Raw genomic sequence first — 21,669 nt, 5'->3', positions numbered from 1 at the left:
TTCTTCAAATCCTATTTCCTATTTAGCACATTATCTTAATTCAACATTACAATACAATACTGTATGATGCTATTCTCTCATTGGCGGAATTCGCGAAGCCACGTGACCGCGGCGAAGAGATACGCATGTGCAATGTAGCGAGCGCTGTGCGGGAAGAGTAGATCGAGCTCCCGCCACCTCTACCGTCGTAACTAGTAGTGTGGCTCAGCTGTTTCTGTTTACTAAACAAAGGAGCCAGAAATCAGTTCAACGGTGGACAGCGAGCGGGACACGTTCGTGTGTCCGTCAGCGACACCACATCTCTTTTCTAACCCTTTTTGACCACCCAACAGACCGATCTCGCTTCATGATCGCAGACGAAAATCGCGAGTGCATTTAACCAGGATATTGCTCGGAGCCTCATCAATCGCTAAACCACCGGATACCCGAGCGATATCAGAGGGCCAAAGCACGTAGCAAGAGGAGGAAACAGTGAGTTTATCTTCTCGTATAAAATAATAATCTGTTTGTCATTAGCTTAGTTGTAGGATCCTTGACCCGATTCCTTCATGGTATTCTTGTACTGCGTCTTCGTTCCGCTCTCATTCAATCTTTCCAAACTCGTGTTCGATCGATCCACCTAAGTAACATGCGTTTAATATAACGTTGTTTTGGTTATATCACCGACACAAATATTTCATTCGTTTTAGTAACAAGTTGTAAGCTTAAGTCCCTGTTACAAGATTCGAACGTGTTGCGTATCGGAAGACTCATGTATGACGATATGTCAAAGATATGATTCAGATATAGTAATAGTCACAATGCGTATGTAGTGATTGTTATTTTTTAAGGTTATCCCATTTCTTTCAAGATTCTGAAATAAATAGCATACAGTTGAATACAGATAGATAATATTTTGTTGACTTGTGCGCTCGAACCTTACATAATCATTATCAGCTGTACGCGCGCAATCTACGCTTCTAAACAGCGTGTCTTGACAGCTGTTAGCGTCGCATTTTCATTATTTTCATTATTTTTATTATGGTTTCGTTATTCTTACGTCACTGTTTTACTTACGCCGTTTACTTCGATCATAACTGTATCAGATTAGACTTAAAGCTAATATTTTATATGTTGACATTTTTTAAGGGCTGGTTTTTAATGCGTTGAAGGATTGTCTGATTTATCGACAGTGGAGGCGACGGTTCATTGGTCGTAGATTATAGGTGTCGTTAGGTATAGTTCGTAAATTCGTTTTCCACAAATAAAAACGTATATACAATATGTGTAGATGATCGAAGTAATTAAATTGTAATAGAAGAACAAATTAGAAGTTTCTTTTATTAACCTTCAGAGTACGTTACAACATAAAGTCCAACGATAATAGAGCGTGAAAGAAGATCGGACAAAGAAGCATTAATCGTGAGAATTGCGTCGTTCCTTGTCTACTAACCTCAAGGCCAACGCAATTGAAAGGAACAGTACTTTAACACGTTCGGACATAAGGTAGCGCGAATTTATGCAGCATTAAACAGCAGCGTTTCGAATACAGATTTTATGTCATTAATTTCTCGATTCTTAATTCTCTTTGATTAACTTATTTACTGCTATACTCTCCATTTTCGATAATTATTTCAAAAAATGAGTATCTCTTTTATTTGAAATAACATATTTTAATACTTAATTTTTCATGATCATTCATGACAAAATACAAATGTTCGATGCTTCGTAATTATTCTGGATTGTGAAATCAATGAAATGAAACATTAGCGATAATACGTCATTATTATCGTGTTCTTTGTAAAAAATCAATCTCTCCGTGGAGATTATTCAATAAAAATTTCCATTTACAGGACTTCTATCGGTCACTTTACACGCTGTGCTTACGGAAGACGTAGATTATGTAAACGAAAGCGATTCAACTCCACGAATAATGCTTCTATAAAGTTTACGATTATAGTAGATGCGTTTCCACGTCGAAAATATTCGCGTAAATAAATGATTAGAAAGCAACGTGCGCGGTCGTGCATTATTTAATCAGAGTATAAATGGACAAACTTTCAATCGATCCTCAACTATAGAAAGACAATGATTTGTTATGTATAACGTGTCGTTCATATGTGTATAATAATATATACATTTATATGTAATATATAGATGTATATGAACGAAAATAATATATAAGATATCAATATCATCAAACGACATCTCAGTCATATCAGTATAACATATTACATACACATATGAACGAGGATATGTCTTCATTATTTAAAACGCTATGAAACGGGAAGTAATTAATTTACTCATTCGTTAACATAAAAATTACGAATGGTTTTTTGTATTACCGTTTCTTACCAACGAACATTCTAGAAGAAACAGGAACTACCCGTATTTTTCTTCTTCATGGAAAATGATTTCTCCAAGTGGATAAGTAATTATTCTTCCATTTTCGAATTAAGATTTGCCTGATATTGTTTTTATATCTCGATTAATTCTCAAAACATGCTTCACGGTGAGCAGCAAGACAAAGGGAAAAGAAAACAGAGTTTCAGAGAAAGTGAGATTCCGCGTATCGGGGAAGCGATCGATCGATTTGGAACGATCCGACCGCAAAGATCGAAAGAGACTGTTCTGTTTTCTGTTCACGATAAATCGTTGATCCGTGTCGTGCAAGCGACCAACTTGAACCATCGTCGTTTGTTCGGAAGGGAGAGGCCCTGGTAGTCCTGGTACCAATCAGACGCGCATATACTCTCGTATATACATACATAGAACATACGGTGCTCGATGTATCTCTTGGTTTTCACACACACGTCAATAATTGCCGTGCACCGATGCGAGGCACGCTCTTAAAAGCCGAGAAATGAACAAAGAATAGGTGCATTGCGCTTACAGAGTTTCCCAATCTCGTTTTTCAGCTCGACTTTGTCTCGGTTCAATCTGTTAGAGTCATCTAAAAAGTAAACAACATGGTGAACTTAGTTGGTATTCAATATCGTTTTCATTTCTAATATTCTTTATCATTTTAATTATTATTATTTAATATTTTTATAATATTATGTAATATATTATGATGATATACGTATGATATATTATATTCTAGTAATATATATGTATTCTCAAATAATTAATATTCTTTATCATTTTTTTATTGGCTAAGTAATTCAATTAACCTTGAATTATTCACTAGCTTCATCGAATGTCTCATTATACTTTAGTTAACGATGAAGAAAACACGTTTTGCACGTGATAAGTAAACGTTTTAACGGAATAGAAAAATGGTTGGGAAACGCTGATATGTACTCTCCTGGTGTATATGCACGATAAAGAGATAGATCTTCTAAGCGTGTATCGTAAATACGTTGGTGTAGAGGTATATTGCTGTAAGTGCGTAGCTGATATATCTATACACGTGCATAATGCTCGAGTCGTGAGCAGAACGAACGGCAACCTTGGGCAACCAAGTAATATTCCGAGAGGCGGGAGAGCATTTGCGCAGTATACACCAGCCGCCAGCGAACTTTCGTCGATATTTCCTTCTACTAGCTTGTTCCTCCGGCAAAGAATAGATCTCCATCATCGATTTCCTCAATAACCCCCTAAGCAGAACTAAATACGATCTTTTCTTTGTCTTCATTACGAAGAAAGAAATCATATAATGAAATAATAGAGTTCACGAAAGTATTTGAACACTTAACATAGAAAAATTTTATGTCCGTATTGTATCTGTTACGTAAAACATTTTGATATTCCATTGGTATTATAATAACATATGATTATATCGGTACAATTCGAAATCTGAAATGTATATACAAGTTGCAAGATATTTACTGTAAATTTATATTTAGTAAGAAATTAGTATATATCATAAATAGCCTTAAGCATGTACAATATTTGTTAAAGATAGACCAACTGAATATCGAGTTTTATTAATGTAATGGATAATTGACTGTTTAAATATTTTTGTCATCTCTGTGAATTATATACTTGTAGATGCTAAATATCTTGTAATTTCTATATGTATTTTCAGGCTTGTTTCATATTTGATTAACATAATCATGATAGCCAAGTCTCATAACAGTGTTAATGCAATTTAAAAATATTTTGTATAACGCACATAATATGTTCATAAAATGTGGCTAGAAATAAGCCACTGTATATTTCATCTTAAAGATCTGTACGTTGTTTTTGTCTCGCCTCCAGCTAGAAAGTATCGTTTATCAGTTTTTATTATTTCCTATCGCTCCCATGAAAAACATTAGGAGGAAATTATAGTAGAAATGTTTCTCTTACTTGAGAGGGTCAATTCTAAGTTTTTCCGCTTCACATATCTCGCGATAGAACTTTCTAAGTCTTCACATTGCAAAGAATTGTTATTGGCGAGCAATTTATGTTATGTGTAATTTATTTTGTAACGTAAGTATTTACTTAAATAAAGTTAAAATGTAGTGAGTACAACCATTTTGTTGCGTACAGACTCGATCATCGATACTCATTGAAAATCGATACCCATTGAAAATCGACACCTTTCTCCTCGAAACTAATCGCTTGTTAGGGAACACACGCGAAACAGAATCTGACTTTACGACTGACCCACTACTCGGCAGCTTCTGCTTGACATTTCGTAACAGTCATTAGTCGCGTATATTTAGCTGTGCGTTACCACGTGTGGAGACAACGTGCGAATTTCTCTAATATCGTTGAACCACCGGAAAGAGAGCAATCGTCAGCTGTTAGAGGCATTTGCGTGCTCGCTTAAATTCAACCTGTTAACTCTGTAATCTACTTTTAGTATCTGCGACATACTAGATGAATTTTAAAATTTTCGAACATAAAAGTTTTGGAATTCTCAAGTTTTCAAATCTTTCGAATCTCAGATTTTTGATATTTCTGAGCTTCTGAAACTTCCGAATCGAAGAATTTTAGTAGTTTAGAATTTTTTAATTTTAAAATGTTTATATTCACTACATTCGTAGTTCTCATATTCGCCGCTAGAGGGACGAATTACCCATAAAGCGTCAGTATAAAAATTTCAAGTATTATGAAGTTACCGTTTCTCTCTGCTCGAGCAGCTTTTAGTTAAATTGGTTTCCACAACGGACGCTTGTTGCGATTCATACGGTTAATTTTACAAGCGCGAATAGTTCGTATGTAAAATAATCGGTCGAGGAGAAAGTAACATGTTCGCGTTTAGCATTGTTACTGTGCTTCGATGTTAGACCAGTTAACAAACATTGCGACTATGTGATGCAACCCGATGCATTGTATAACCTCATTAAATCAGTTTGTATATTACAATTGGAAAATCTTTTATGCCCGTTTCGTTATGCGTATTATCAAGATTTTGATGTGAACAGTCTTTTGAAATTTTTCTAACATATAATGAAATATTTTCAGACTTCGATTGGACAAATGAATCGTTCCTGACCTAAGTTCCCTAACCCCATTCGAAAAGGAATCACCGTGTGGGAATCAGGGTATCCAGTGACTAATTGCATCGACCTGTTGTTCCGATTCCTGTGCAACGCCAGCAATGGCAACTCGAAATCTTACGAGCCACGTTCGCTTTTAGAACCACTCGAATGCTTTACGATTCACTGATACACTCGAGGTCTTGAAAACTTTAAAATTAAACGGTAACTTTCATATTCAATTTTATCCTTGTTAAAGAAATTATTCCTTAATTCTGCCACTTTTGTAATTACGAAATAAAAAATTGGTAGCGAAGATAGACGAATTTTGGTTAGGACACGGTTTTAATCCTTGTAAATGTAATTGATTTACAACGGTATTTGTGGCATAAAAAGATAGGGGATTTCTAAATAAATAAGCCGTTAGCAGAACTTTCTCGATTAACACGTTAGATACACTTAAAATTACAAATATATAGCGCTTTAACTGTTAATTACAAAACAACATCCAATTATAGAATCAACGTAGTATTGCAGAAATAATGTACTTGAAGAGCAACCTCTACTCGTCCTCTACAACTGATCCTCACAACGTAACACATTAAAATATCCTATCAGCATGGACCGAAGACATAAAATCAGTCTCTGTTATCCTGAACCGCACGTTAATTATATCAATATCTATGCAGTTTCGCCATGCCGATTAAGTACCATTGTATCCGGTCTACGTTAACCATTCACCGAGTTATTAATCAAATAGCCCACTAAAGAGAAACCGGTTAATCGAATTTACTTTATGTTCGATATTAAAAGTGATGGAATCGGTTTGAAAGCGGTTCGAGCACATCGCTGGCAATCTAATGTATATGTAGTAACCATGCTGCTTCTAGTGGGCTTCTCGTTGGCAGACCCGCGCCGGAGAAAGTTAATTTCGCATGGCCGTTGAACCGATATCGCGATTACGTAGGGGAAGCCGGGGAGTATAATGCAACAACGACTATTATGTCGGTCCACTGCCATGCGTCGAGCGGATCGCGCGGACCTTTGTCTCTTCGCTCTCTGCCCGACGATTTTCCACAGGGTTGAAACTGTTGCGTGCGTCCTCTCTCCCCCTCGTGAGCAACGCGGACAGACGGGGACGCTAGTTTTTCTCGAGTCCGGTACGTTGCTCACGATTTAACGAGGTAAATTCGCCGTTAGAAAGCGCGAGCCTGGTGCAACGGACACAACGTATAGCATCTAGACACAGAGAGTAGCGAACCACGGCTGAAAAGTTTCGCGTAAATGGAAACGACACGAGTTGGCTTGTCTCCAAGATCGCCTCGTGGATGCGTTTTTCTTTCGGCCGTTGGCACGTCGGATCTCCGCCAAATTGACGCAACGTTTTCCTCCTGCCGCCGTCGGCTCTCGCGATATTCCGTAATCGTCCTCGTCGCAGTTCGTTGCACTTGTACGCTTTTAGTTTTTCCTTCTCTCGGATTTTTCGAGTAGAAACTGCCGCATTCCATTCTACGCGATTCCTGCTTCTTCTCCGTACTCGTTCCCTGTCATTGCGCGCATTAACCTCCGTCACGCTATTTTATACAATTGATTTAACTGTAGTTAGAACGCTAGATGATATATATGTACCTTAGGCAGTTTTACGAAGCCATCGATATGAACAATCACGACACTGTATTGCTATTTGCTATTATTTATAATGACCGATATGATTTAATGTTCGGTGAAAGTCGTACGCGTTCAAATCGACTACCGTTTTAAAGCGATTTCGTCAAATACGCAGCACAGACTGTAGATTCGATTCTACGTAATCATAGTACATGTATACGCTAGCGTCTATAAGTACTTGAACACCTGCTGCAATTCTACTGTTAGTTCCTTACCACCAGCTGTAACTGCGATCAGATGTTCAGTCAAATTTAAACAAGGAATATATCTGCGTCACTCGAGTTCCATGTTTATCCGTAACGAATAGCTGATACTTCACAAAATCAATCCTACTTTTAGAATGTAGCTAGGAAAACATCATGTATCAATAGCTCTAAGATCTCGACATTGAACAGACGTTTCATTATTGCTTCTTTATTTATAACAACCAATTATATTTATACTAACTTGTGATAAGATTAGAGCCTAGAGCTAGGTCGAAGAATTTCATTTCAAGTATATCTTACCTTATATACGCTTATATAAATACTTATGGATATTAATGTACGTATAACGAGCAATTTGTAAGTTCTGTTCCTTTATACATTATCTTCATACTACTATACGAAACATGCTATAGTATGAAATAGGACGGTCGGAACTCCCATGCTCCTACAGGTTGCTCGCTTCACCTTCCCACACTTTGTATTGGTCGTAAAATTGATAGAAAGGATCGATCGACGGGAACAAAGTCGAGAAATGCTTGGGAATGATCTTTGTCCAGGGAGGTGGGAGTGCATCGAATCTGAACTGCGTCGCGGATAGGAGAATCGCGTGGGTGAAGCTTGTTCGATCACAGAATCGTTTTCCAACGACGACAAGGGAACCAGTACCGGTTTTCCGTTGCGCAAAAAGACAATATCGCGACCTTAACGGATATGGTCAGACCAGATATTCCGCGTGTCCGACGTCGACCTCGGGGATCCACTCGGTCCACGGGTTTTTTCCTTGTCTCAGCTTTTGCCCCTTTTCGTTCTTATTTTTTCGTCTTTTCTTTTTTCTCCTTCTTCCTTTTCTGGATAACAAAAGCTGTCTTGTACGTTGCCGCCAGAGACGACTCTTTGTCTCCTCTTTGTCGACTATTCGGTTCTATCCTCGGAGATGACGATCGGGTCAATGGTGTTACGGTAGAGTAGGGAGATCAGAGTACGTGTACTCGGCACGATACTGTACTTGAGAATTTTTCAGTATGGTGAACGAAGGAGAAATGCGATAACGTATGAGAAAATTCTAAGAGTAACATACTATTGTAGTTGAAACATATTTGGCAAAATTAATTCATGTACTTACGCCGTTGGCCATAAATATTAGATTATGCATTTTTCCAAAAGTTTTCACAACTTCTTCTGTATTCGGTGTTTTACGTTACGAGACACGTATGATGTTTATAGAAAAACAGCTAGGACATAAAAACGTTCGATTCATTCCACAGTAATCGCAAAAAGTATTGGCACAGATCCTTATTTTCCAGTGTACCGTTTTTCCATCGTGCCCTGCATTACAATTTCATAGTATCAAATGTATGTATTCATGAAAGTATTACTGAATCGTATAAAAAATATTTGAACCTAATTAATTAGTATGTAAATGCTATGATAAAGACAACGATATACCGATACTCTTTATAGACACTGTAAATAATTCTTGTTGTACTTAATCTTATGGTTGCTTATGTATGTCATGAGGGTTTTACCAGTTCTCTTTTACCGTTGCAAAACGTGATTGTTATTTGATAAACAACTAAACGTTGATAAACTATAAACAAAATGGAAACATATTGAATAATGTAATAATCTAATGATGCATGGTGATCGGTTTCAGAATGCAGTAAACATGCCGTCGTTGCTGGAAGCGCTGGAGCTGAAGTACGGCAGTTCAACGACCGACTGCTCCCTCACGGACGAGGAGATGGAATCGAGCTCGCCGAAGGCCGCCCTCTCGGTCAGCATTTTCATTCCGAAGAAATCACCCCGTCATACGGTGCCTGCGTTGCTCGTCTTGCAAGATTGCGATATCGAGTCGGCTGGAAATGACGCAGAAAAGCTTCGAAATAAATGCAAGAACGTCGAGGAACTGGACCTCGCGCAAAACAAACTGTCCCAATGGACCGAAGTATTCGGCATCTTGCAGCATATGCCGAAGATCAAGTTCGTCAATCTCAGTTTCAACTGTTTGGCCGAGGTTTTCGAGATTAAACACGGTAGTTACGATCTACTAAAGAACCTAGTGTTAAACGGGACCAGAGTGACCTGGTCAACCGTTCAGGGATTGATTCGTTTACTTCGTAACCTGGAGGAGCTGCATCTTTCCTTGAACGAGTATAAAACGGTAGATCTAGACTATCAGATGCCAGAGAATAAGAACGTCTCGGTGAGAAAGCTTCATTTTACTGGCAATCCCGTTGAAATATGGAACGAAATTTCCAAATTGGGATATGTCTTTCCGAATCTGGAGAGCCTCGTGCTGGCAGAGTGTCCGATAAGGTCGTTGGCTCTCGCAGACAATAGGAACTCGAACGTCGAGCCGTGTTCTAAGAAAGAGTCGGAAAATCTGAGCGAAGACAGTGAGAATATGAACAGTCTGGATACCGAGGAGAACACATCGGTGGATGAAAAAGGGAACAGGATATTCAGCGAGGGAAAGGTGAATTACGACAGGTCTGAGTCGGAATCGGAGTCCAGTGGGACGACCATTAGGTCCTCTCACGATCCTTTCAGGAAGCTCAGGTTCCTAAACTTAAACGGCACGCTGTTGTCCACGTGGGACGACGTGGAACGACTGGCCAGGTTCCCAGTGCTTAAGTCTTTGAGGATTCAGGGCTGTCCTCTTTTCGAGGTAGAGATCCTCCCCTTTTTCTCGTTGTTGCTGAAATACGCTACTGTTCATAAGAATTGGGACACTTGCTGATTTCATACTAAACGCGATAATCGACCAGGATTATCGATAACTGCGTGTTGATTATTATCAAAAATATTCGTGCAAGAAAATGAAATCTTAGACGAATCGAATATTAGAAAATTCAAAAGATTTTGCTAAGAATCTGAATCTGGGTCATGCACAGATACAGTGGAAAATCTAATAACACTAATGTTAAAAGTTATCGATAACATAGAGGGAAAATATAGATGAGAAAAAGATTTGATTCTATTATTGTATTATTTTTATTTAGATAAAACGGGATTAAATAAAAAGAGGCTGTAACAAGATTTTACTGATTCTTTCGGTTTATTTTATTTTCGGTGAGCGTCCTAATAACTGCTGAACGGTGGTGTACATATATCTAGAATCTAGAACAACCTCGAATCAGGCGAATCGACCGGATAAAATGACCGTGCGAAGGAAGTAGAAAAAGAGAGAGCAGAGAAGAAGCCGCTAAGATGTAAAACCGTTAAGACAGCTTGATCTAGTATGCGCCACTTCGGACCAGTCCGTTTTAGCTGTATCGAAGTAAACGTTGGCACGAAACCAACCAGTTTAAACGTATATAGCTTTTGAAAACAAGCTTTCCGCTCTGTTAGATCACCCTTTACAATTTTTGAAAGCAAAAGTTGAGAATTAACCAGGCTTGTCGAGTTTTCTTAATCGAAAGAGTTAAAGTCAACGCAGTATTCTCAATTCGTAATGCACATCTGCTGCGTTTACTTTGAAAATTCTTTTAATGATTACAATGAATTCAGCGGAATGAAGTAAGACCATCTTTTTTATAATAATCGCGAATTAACATTTATAGAAACCCTTCATGAACATGTTATGTATGTCATATAAAATATTTTGAAATTTTATTAGCGCTACATGTTATGAGACTTGATCACGGTCATATTGGTAAAGTTAAAAACGAATTTAAAAGTATACGGGTATAGAAGTTACAAGATTTATTACAATTACAATTTATAAATATTAATTACAATTTAGTACAAGTACATGTATATGTATTTCGCTATGTTTACATGGTAAAAATATTTAAGCAGTTAATTATCCATTATATCAATAAACCTTGATATTTATTATTATATGCTCAGGATGACTATTTATGTTACATATTAATTTTTTTATTGAAGCGATATATATTTGCAAATTTTACCAATATAATAATTACAGTCGTGTCTCGTTATAGTGTCAATGAAAGTTCAGAATGTTTTGTATAACACATACAATATGGACATGAAGGTCTTCTATGGTAAATGTGCAAGATTAAAAACTACTGAATAATTGCAGAGTCCTCGAGAATACACGGAACATGAGAGGCGGCAGCTTTTGATCGCCAGACTTCCAAATGTCGAGACTTTGAACGGCGGCGGCGTGATATCCTCCCAGGAACGCGAGGACGCCGAGAGAGCCTTCATTCGTTACTACATGGACAAACCGGAAGCAGACAGACCCGAAAGGTAAATTATTTCACGCGATTCTCTACGATGACGCCCCGGTTTTTATTCCTTTGTTTACATTCGATTCCTGTTTTTCCATTTCTATTCTTTTTTTTTTGTCCAATTTCCATCTCACGTCCTTAGTCATCGCCTTTTACGCTGTGCGGCCTTTATTCTATTTTCGTTTGAATGTTAATGATACAGCAAAATAGAGACATTTGAATCACCTAAACTTCAACATCTCAAAATTCTATCTTGAACTTTGCAGAGAATAATCGAATTTGTACATTATGGGACATTGTTAATCCTTATTATAGTAACGAAAAAATAAGAAAATAAGAAAAATAAGGAAATAAGAAAATTTCATATGCTTTAGGTGCAACGAGGAAATATATTGGAAACGAAGAAATGAATGGAATAAGCCTATGGTAACGGTTATTTCAGTCAACGTGAACGTATTACATAAGAATGAATACAATAAACAACAAAACAATTTCTAGAAATAAAGTAATATACACGTGCTACTGAATTATGGTCATTCCAACTGAGGATATCAATATCAGTTGATCAGACTTCTTTCCTTTTGATAAGTAGAACTTATATTGTGGTAAAAAAGTATAGGCGTTGAGTTGTCAATGTACTTGATATATTTCACTATTTATCACGTCGCTAATAATAAGTTAAGCAGTCTGTTTGCAAATGTAGATCGCTTAACAATTATTCATAATTTTGATGAATTTATGCGGAGAATCTGTTTGGTGAATCGCAAGGCAAATTACTTAGCTCAGACACCCTTCTGACTCAAATAACCCTGCCTCACCTTTATTCTCGCGACCAATTTCCATTTCCATTTCGGTTACTGCTTTGACCGTTTCTATTCTAAGTCTGAACTAGAACCACATAAAGCTATTCTAGTTTCACGGCCATAGTTGTCGCCAGTGAAACGAATATCCGTCTGACCCTGTTCCGTCTTCGTTTTCAGGTACTCCGAGCTGGTGGCTATTCACGGAAAGCTGGATCCTCTGGTACACGTTGACCTGACGCCCGAGAAAAGGGTCAAGGTCACATTCACTTACGGAGACCTGGTCGAGGTATGAATTTACGTTTTGCTCGAAAACCGATCATAAGCAGCATAATTGAATTTCGAGAATATCCGTTCGTCCTATGTTTTATCTGTGATTGCTAATTTATTCGGCTTGTTTTATGTACTCGATGAAAGAGAAGAGCTTAAATTTAACAAAGAGTTTTGAAGAAGTTCGCGAAGTCGAGCAAAGAAAGGCGTGGCTTCTTCTTCTTCTTTTGCATCGATCACTTAAACTGCTATAAATATCGATGATGCTTATAGGTTCGCTCCATAGACGTATACAGAACGGTTTTTGAATTGAAAACCAAACTGGAGACGATGGTGAAAATCCCAGCAAATAGGATGAGACTGTTTTACGTGGATCAGGTTAGCTGCCCTGTCAACTATTGTCTTACCAGCTACCTTTTTTATGCTTTACAGAACGTTTGGTTCCTTGAGAGACCCTATAAAAAGCACGAAATCGCAATATAAGAATTCCCCATCCTTCCCCTCGCATCCTGTCCTGGGTATCGCATTAAATTTCCAACATAAGCTCTATACATATAGTAATCAGAGGTAAATTCATTTCAGATATTCTTCTGAACTCTGCTTTATCTTAAAATTTCGTTGTGTTCAAGGTGATGAAGGCGCAATATGGACCAGAAGAGATGCTGTATCCGAACAAGCAGTTATACCGATACAACATTCGGAACGGCGACGAGATCATAATCGACAGCAAACTGAACCGTTTTGTGTCGACGTCTTCGACTACGTCTTCCATACGTTCATGAAGAAGGTTCTTCAGCGAATCGTCGGACGACGCGAAACTTACCTGACAGTTGTCAGGATCTGATCTCCACTAACGGATCTACGAGTCGAAGGTCTCATAGGTCTCGATTATAGATCAGAGAGACTCGGGATTTTTTATATATACACGCCGAGTAATTGTTCTAGAAATTATATTTATCGATTCTTCAGGGTTGAGAAGCATAACAAATACATTAAGGACTGAATGAAGAGGCGAGTTTGTGCGTGGCGAATGGCCTCACGAGAAAGAGAAGTTTGAATTTTTACAATACGCGGACACACTAGACATATTTGAAGAGAGGGAGACGAAATTTTCACTCACATAGGCACACGTATATTCTGTATCATGTTTTTATGAAAAAGATTCAGAGGATGGCGTCTGCAATGAAGTTTGCGACTCTTTTTCGAAGCTTTGCGTTAATTGTTAGCGTAGATTGCAATCGAGCCTATCGGAGAAAAAGACGTAAAGTACTTAGTTGAATAGTATCCGATTGTTTTCCGTGTAGTGAAAGTTACTTGTTGCTTAAGGACGTGAAAGTTTGTACGTTGGCCATATTGTACAGAAAAAGTCTTATTAGTGACTCGATTGTAAAATTCGCATGAGATATATCAATAAAAAAAAAATATCGTAGAGCTAAATGTCGCAAGCGCGTATTGGTATCGATTAGAGACGAATACATTAATCGATCAGTCATGATACTTTTAATTCCTCAGCCAAATTTACCACGTTAGAAATGTTATCTAGTGAACTGTTAAATTTGATTTATTACCGTTTTGTAACAATAAGAGAGTTCGACGAAGAGCAGAATTGGTCGAATTAGGCTCGTAAATGAATTTTTAAACTATGAAATAATTCGCATACTTCGGGACAATGCAATGAGTATGATGGAAACACGAAAAACGAACGTCAGAATTGCCGAGGAGAATGAAAACTATTTTTGTAGATCGCAGCTAGACACGATGACGGCGCCATAAAAATAAAAAGGAAATCATGGGCGATAATAAAAGTATACGCAGTTATATCTTGGCTCCAAGGATCAAAGTTTCGTGCTGACTCATAAAAGAATTCTTATTTCACGCTGAAGCAGTATAATACCAACTTAAATTGCAATATACATTTTTATATAAACTATAAAAAAGCGAAGAAAGAGTGATAACTGCTGTGATTGTTTCTTTCTTACACTTTTACGTTTATGTATCGATATAAAGAAACAAACACCGCCGCTTCGTTACAGATGGAATATAAAGCCATTTAATGTAATTTTTGCATTTTCGACATGTACTTAAGCTTGACAGTCATCGATAGGTGATAACTGTGAATTTAAGCGCAACCAACAACATACGTGTCTAAGTTTCAATGATTTTAGATAATTTACGGTTGTCCTTCAGTGTATCCCTTATTGTGTGGAATTCATAAAATACCTAAAAAAGAATGAAACACGAGGAAGCTTATGATTAACTCGTGGTCAGACTAGGAAGAAAGCAACGATATTGGGCGTTTTGTGCTTATTCCGTTTGCAAGGAAAGAACCTTGAAGAGTCACTTAGTGCCTGCCTTTTATTAGCATAACTCGAATATTTCTAACACTGCCCTTGTAAATACCATGAACATGTGAACTGCGATGTAACTTCGTCGACTCTTCATGGTAATGCGTTGACCAGTCTGTGTTTTTTACTGTGAGCAACCTTCTGCATTGGAATATTTCTTAGTTCTGAGAAGTAAAAAATTCTTCAAAAGTTTTTTTAAGAAATGGGTGGATTTAACAGTAATAATCTAGATATTTCAGTGCAGGGGTTGTAATGGTTATGAAAGAATGAGATAGAACTGCATGATTAACCCTACTGTAGGCAACCAAGTACACAGTTATTCGTTTCTACATTTCCTGCACCAACTTATTATTTTCTAATGAGAATATCGCAACTTAAATTCGATGTCGAAATTTATGTAAAAATTTAGAATATTGAAGCTTCGAATTTGCTTATTGACTCGTTAGATAAACTTTTGTATTTTTGTTGTCTAAATAAGGGTTAAAGAAGAGTCGGTCGACGCTTCTCTGAAATATCAACTGCGGTATCGCGTACGTTCTTGATGTTGGATCTCAGGGTCATCGGCAATTTCGCAAATTGAACGAATCGTATGAAGCGTCGTTTGATCGATGCAAGTGATCACGAGCAAACAATGGGCAAAAACACGATGGCCCTGAGATCTCCACGCCCTATAATGTGTCTAGTCTCGGAAAAGGAAACTCTGCATTGTTCTCACTTTATATAATACGATCCTTTTTTGTGCTGGCGCAAATGTGTACGTACTAACGAAATAAAAACTTTATATGAGACGCCCCGTGTTTCCCTGCTCGATGCCGATCATCGATCACGAATCATGGATCATTAACGTTAGAAGTTCAACTTATATTAGCTTTAGCTAGATTCTTAGAACCATTATCGAAGGATAAAATGGTTACACGCACGTGCCACTGGCAACGGTTAAGCGCACAGATCAAGTCGTTGTCTTGGTGAAAAAGTTCATTCTGCGAGGAGCGTGCCTCAGGATTAAAGCAAATTATGTTTCGCGATCGAAGGAAAGTGACTAGAGAGGTATGAGATATTGGCGTTAAATCTTTGTTGTTACGAGTGAAAAGTTTGTTATTTGATACGTTATTGGTTGCATAGGGTACACTATTTTGACGAGAGCATGCAAGGACTGCGAGCGCATCGATCGCGAGAGACGCTTGGCGCCGCGACGGCCCTAAAGGGCGACGCCATGTTAATTGGACGACGCATGGGTAACTTTATCATCGAAGCAAAGAAGTCAGTGTCAAATTCTGAAATTCCAAGCTATCTCTTCTAATTCAGTAAAAGGCAAATAGACGTTAAATTACATATAAGTAAAGAAGAAATAATTCTAACGCTAAAATATCGATTCTGATACAAGTTGATGGACATTTTCCAGGGGTAACGCCAGCGAGTAGCGCCAGCCCTGTTTTCTGGGGAGCGTAGTTCTATCCGATAGCGGTGATACAGAGGTGGATACATAAACTCGAGTACCCTGTAAGCTCGTTAATCGCAAACATAGCCACGGGGCCCATTAAACAATTTTGTACGATAACTGCATGTCGTTAGTAAACGAAGCTTTGTACGCTATCTTCGTTTCTCTCAATTAACAAGGTAATAACGTAGAAAATGGTGAACACAGTGTTAAATGTTTACCCAGCTTTCAAATGTAACGGGAAGAAACGATACGCGCGTTAGGTACAATTTTACGTATTAAATTTCTATTCATATCTAACATTCTTTTATTTTCCTGTATTCAATTAAATCGTCTGATGTTCCCTTTATTCCGCCAAATCGACGAATAAATTCATCAATTTTTACCGAGAAAAAGAGAAAAGTACAATCGTGCCCCAAGATTTCATTTCCCTAGGGTTCTTTCTCGTTTTCTATCAATTTCAGATCGAGCCTCTCGTCACGATCGATTCTACCTACCTACGATGCCTATCTACGACTCGACAATTAACGTCGCCGAGAAATTCTCTTCAGTTACATGGTACATGATCCGAACCGGAATAATAGAACGGCACGAGGTGACAGCTCGTTACGAGGTTCCACCTTTTTTCCTTTTACCTTTGAAACTTTACGACCGAGTGGGATCGTGACTAATCCTACCCTGGGGGAGCGTGCGCCCCTACTATGCACTAAATCCACAGAGAGGACTGCATCGATTCTGGCGCCCTGTCTCTCTCTCGATTTTCCACCCTTTACTCATCGTTCGTATTCCTTTTATTCGCTTTCTATTTTATTTTATTTGCCGTTCGATTCTATCTTTCCACGTTTCTTGTTTTTAGTTTTTTATACGCCAGCGAGCCGACGAAAGCATTTTGCAATTTTTCACCAGGAATTTTTGCACGAGCAACGAAGAAATTTGGGGAAGCTGCGAAAGATGACGACGACCAGCTTTGTTCTTATAACGGTAGAATAATTAGCAGTATCAAACGAGTATCTGAGAAGTGAAATTGACCAACACGACTTTTTATAAACGTCTCAATTATTGTTATCCGAGTAGATGATTATTATTTATACGTGGTATTTACGTGCGTGTATGTTCATTGCAAGAAAATGGCATAAATATTCGTAATTTAAGAGGAAGCGTATTAAGAGGAATTCATAAGAAGAAGCTTTTAAGAAATCGTAACATTCGATGCACTTTTCTTTGCTTTCCTATATCTACGAAGATAATATTCTAACAAAAGCTGCAAAGTTTTGATAAAGGAGCGCTATACTTGCAAACTAAAAGGCGAGAGCGAATTTAATTTCGATTCAGCGAAGCGATGCTTTCAAGTAAATGTTCAAAATTGTCGTCGGAAGAATCAAAGCACCCTATATCCGCCAAATAAAAGTTACAGAAAGCAGATTTACCCACTAAGAGAAACCTCGTCTCAACGATCAGGTGCAACTTTCAAGTTTCAAATCTCAGAGTGGTGATGGAAAAAATCGACGTACCCTGTATTTACAAAGTAAAAGAAAAATAGACTAAGTTGTAGCCTTCAGTAGTTACTTCAGCGTATAACTGGGACGCTGTTTTCAGGTAAAATTTCAAACTTGGCGGTCAAAGTGTGAAGAAAGATTGTGCCGGTGGCCCGAAGCTGGCGAGACTGCATCCCTGGCTGGAAGTAGGCAGTAGGTAAGGGCAGAGCGAGGAGCGTGTGCGCGGTGGATGGAGTGCGAGCATGAGTAGGACGTGGGTCGTCGTGTGTCGCTGCAGAGGGCCGAGAGAGCGTGTCTCCTGCGGAACACAGTTGGCACGGACCGTCAAGATGTAAGCTGACGGGCAGAGAACGCGTGTGTGACGGTACGCCGCTGGCCCAGGCCGAGAGAACGTGCCACGAGGAAGAAGAAGAAGAAGAAGAACAGGGAGAGATACGATCTGAAACGGGCCGATCCGGGAGGATGAAGTAGAGCGGGAACCAGGGATCGATTGCTTCCCGATTGTTGGCATGGAGGACACGACACTGGGGTAAGTAGTAAGACACAGAGCTGGGTTAAGCCTGATGGCTATCTGTTCTCTGCTTAAAGGGGTGCGTTTGGTTTCCACGAAAAATTCATTACTCGTCGAAATCCTATTAGCAATTCCGCGTCGTTTGTCGGTATTCGTATTTCACTGTGTTTATCGATAGCATCTAGTTATTCATATTGGGTTGTGTTCATCGTAGAGGCCAGGATTCGACGATCGATGCGACCTACCACAGATCCCAGCGATCTATCTTTCTGTGGCTAGCGTCGGCTGGCTTCGACGTCGAGGCAGCGATTCGTTGCTCGCACCACCGCTCCAACCCACCCCCTTAGACACGCTCGAGGTCATCGTTGCCCCCAAACTGAGCCAGGATACCATTGCTCGTTCATTCTGCTCCCGTTTCATTCCTCTCTCACGGCAGATTTTCCGTTTCAAATCTAAAGATCGTTGGCGTTCGAGTACGTGCCTAGAGACTGGAGTATTCGCGTCGACGAGGATGTACTACCAACGACGATGATGACGAACAGCGAGTTCTCTTGCAAGAGGGACGAATACGGGACGTATGGTCGTGGTAAACGCTGGGAAGCCACCACGGTTGCGTTAATAAAGCCGTCACGGCTTTCCCTCGCAGCGCAAGAAAGAAAAAAAGCAAAAGAAAAGTTGTTAGCAGCTATTTACCTGAGGGCTCTAACCGACCCCTACAGTTTTCGAGATCGTCGCCGCTCCGTAGAAGGCTCGAACGCGTGCTGGTCTCGTTCGCGCCTTCGTTTCCTCTTTCACGAGACTCCGCGTCCTTGTGATCGTGATGGTCGTTCGTGCTTCATCCGTAAGGCCTTTTTAGACGAGGGAGAGAAAGGACTGCTCGAAGCGAGAGAGGCTTCCTCTTCGCCGATCGTGTCCTTTATCTGCGCAAGAAACACCCGTTCCCCCTTTTTTCTCTCTTTTATTTCGCGTTTCAAACACGCGAAAACGGGTCGTTTGAAAAAAAAGGTCTTCGTCTTGGTCGTTCTCTTTCTTCTCGCCGTTCTGCCCCTTTCCCCTTGGTCGTTTCTGCTCGAAACGAAAGCTTTCTCGTTAATATCCAGCGCTCTGGCTCTCTCGACCCCTCGAAAATCGTTCGTCATTCGTCGGGAGACGCGAAACGTTGTCTGTTCGTCGCGTGTCCTGAAAGCGTGCTCACCTCTTCGCGTGAATAGTCGATGGGGTTTCACGAGGCTATCGAATAACGGGGCTCGTCGAAGTACGTCAATGGGTTAAGGAGGAACTTAAAGCAACCCTTCTGCTTCGAGGAACAACCAGCCAACGCTCCGACGCGTCTTTTCATCGTAATTCTTATTCCAGTCAAAGAGAAACATTCGACGAATCGACGAGTGCACCTGTTCCACTCGTTTGAGTGCACGCAAAGCCAAGGATTTGCACAGAGGAACGAGTGGCCGTGCAAAGAAGTCAAAGGTGGAAGGAAAGACGGTCGTTATTTAAGACTGTGAGTCGGCGAAAGGTCACGGAACACGGGTGAAACGAAGCGTTGCTTGAACAGTGGTCGAGTCTTCTTGAGATACGAAAGAGAAGAGGATGCGTTGTCGCGAGAATTGGGTGCGGCTACGATATTAATAGGCGTCGATTCGAAAAGAGGTTGCTGCCGCCCAGTTCGATTCGACTAATCAGCGCTGATTGATCGCATGGAACTGCAAAGCAAGAAAGAAAACGAGTTGCAGTTTTGAAAATAGCCAGCACACGCTTTTATGTTTCATATATCTGATCGATTTCACTGTCTGCTTGAGATGTTATATCAGTGAGACGGAGTATGACGACATGGACAACATGTGGAGACGATCAAATGCGAATGAAGAGAGAGAGAGAGAGAGAGGAGTTAAGGCCTCTTAACTCTTTCAAGACTCAATCCCAATTTAGATTGCGAGGAAAATATCCTCTTATTAATTATTTATTATTGAAACACATATTCTGTGAAATTTAAAGCCAGCTCTCACCCAAGGTAAATACGTTTATCGTTTAATTAGTGGATAACTAATTGTTAAAGTACAACTTAGCGTTAAAACAGAAGCCGTGAAAGGAAGTTGCCTAGAAACAGGATCAACTATTTCCAACCACAAGGATATTAAGAAACTGGAACGCAGGAAGAACGTTTGAAGGAACTTAAATTCCTGCAGGATATTAAGAGATATTTTGGAGAACTTTCTGTCGTCAGATCGAGCAACCGGATCTACACGTAAATTAAGGTGTAAATTAAGCGACGAAAGAATTCGCAGCGGCGATACTTTCGCTCTGCGCATTCTTTAAACCGCGACGGGCAAATGAAATCTCGATGAGGTTGGTCTCGATTGAAATATCTCGAGGACGAACGCCACGAAGAATGCTCGGATTTTCTCCAATAACGGCCACCGTCGACGGTGATAAATTTCACGAAACAGCTGCTACGCGATCGTATCATTTTAAACCGCATCTATCATAAGAGAAAGAAATTGAAATTCCAAGTGAAAACGATCTAGCGTGTAAACGCACGGATCCGTTTAAAGGGATCGGCGTTCGAGAACTGCGACGGAATTAATCCGACTTTTCCCGATATTACGCTCTATCGACGGATTTTCAACCATCGACGCATTCCTGACCTGGATTAAGTTCGCATCCGCTCGCATTCAAACGATTCCCGCGATTCGACGAAAATAAACAAGCGTAGTAACCGAGCATCCAAAGAGGCAATCGCATCGTATGGTAAGAGCCGTTTAAGAGGTGGAAGCAAATCAGAGACATTCAGAGTAGTGGCCGCGTCGTCGAAAAGTGCATCCAATGATCTGTTGTATCTCTATTTCGTTATTTCTGTCTTGTTAAATGTACGACTCGTATAACGGTGGAAACAAAGAAAAGAAAAAAAAGAAGAAAAAAGAAAGACTCGGTCCCGTGTACATCGCGCGAACGAATTTGACGACGCCAACGTCACGCTAACACGCGTCTCGCTCGCATCAGCGAGATTCCACGCGACCCGGAATCCGCGTCAGTGCGTGTCTCTGGTGACGCTCGACAGCAAGAACAATGAATTCGTTCATCCGTCATCCGTGAGGTGGATCTATGACGAACGAGTTAGTCGGACGATTTTCATCTTGGTCGGTGGAATCGATTGGAAGTTACCATCGCGACAAGTAAGAACTTCATCGAAACAACGAGAAAATTGGTCATCCTGCTGATCCTTCGTTTCTCCTATTTTTTTCCTTTCTCTTTCTTTTTCCTCGACAGCGAATCGTTTTCACACGGTGGATCGTTTCTCGTCGAATGACTGATAATTAATCTTTCGTCGCGCCGAGGCCAGAGGAAATTG

General features: G+C 39.7%; 2 protein-coding genes and 1 long non-coding RNA gene across 12 annotated transcripts in view; 2 read left to right on the top strand and 1 right to left on the bottom strand.

Moving 5' to 3' along the window:
• The first annotated feature begins 177 nt into the window (after positions 1-177).
• mlt (tubulin folding cofactor E like protein mlt) lies at positions 178-15,666 on the top strand. Of its 3 annotated transcripts, XM_033333578.2 has the most exons (7): positions 180-471; positions 5,377-5,615; positions 8,919-9,932; positions 11,313-11,482; positions 12,444-12,552; positions 12,807-12,911; positions 13,163-15,666. In XM_033333578.2, exons 3-7 carry the CDS (start codon positions 8,931-8,933, stop codon positions 13,313-13,315), a joined length of 1,539 nt encoding a protein of 512 aa, XP_033189469.1. In that variant the 5' UTR covers positions 180-471; positions 5,377-5,615; positions 8,919-8,930; the 3' UTR covers positions 13,316-15,666. The 3 variants fall into 3 exon arrangements, with proteins under 3 accessions (XP_076474128.1, XP_033189469.1, XP_033189468.1); XM_033333577.2 differs by lacking the exon at positions 5,377-5,615 and having other exon boundaries at positions 181-471; XM_076618013.1 differs by lacking the exons at positions 5,377-5,615; positions 12,807-12,911 and having other exon boundaries at positions 178-471.
• Positions 478-4,553, bottom strand: LOC117156513 (uncharacterized). 2 transcript variants are annotated; one of them, XR_004464107.2, is made up of 4 exons: positions 4,273-4,553; positions 3,153-4,182; positions 2,325-2,932; positions 478-619 (listed from the first exon to the last, which is right to left on the bottom strand). It is a non-coding gene; the product is annotated as an uncharacterized LOC117156513 (long non-coding RNA). The 2 variants fall into 2 exon arrangements; XR_013058222.1 differs by having other exon boundaries at positions 2,335-2,932.
• Positions 15,667-15,804: 138 nt separating the features above from the next.
• Positions 15,805-21,669, top strand: part of LOC117156501 (uncharacterized) — a 41,446-nt gene continuing 35,581 nt past the window's right edge. For 3 of the 7 annotated variants that reach the window (XM_076618006.1, XM_076618007.1, XM_076618009.1), the window contains exons 1-3: positions 15,805-17,094; positions 17,173-17,841; positions 17,913-18,341. The gene's annotated coding sequence lies outside the window, so the exon portion shown is untranslated. Of the gene's footprint in view, positions 17,095-17,172; positions 17,842-17,912; positions 18,342-18,730; positions 21,494-21,669 lie in introns of those variants that run through there. The other 4 variants (XM_033333569.2, XM_076618004.1, XM_076618003.1 and 1 more) reach the window with 3 other exon arrangements.

This window comes from Bombus vancouverensis, chromosome 4 (genome assembly GCF_051014615.1).
Source record: "Bombus vancouverensis nearcticus chromosome 4, iyBomVanc1_principal, whole genome shotgun sequence".
Lineage (NCBI taxonomy): Eukaryota > Metazoa > Arthropoda > Insecta > Hymenoptera > Apidae > Bombus > Bombus vancouverensis.
Note: the sequence above shows the minus strand (reverse complement) of the source record. Positions and strands in the feature narration are given on the sequence as shown.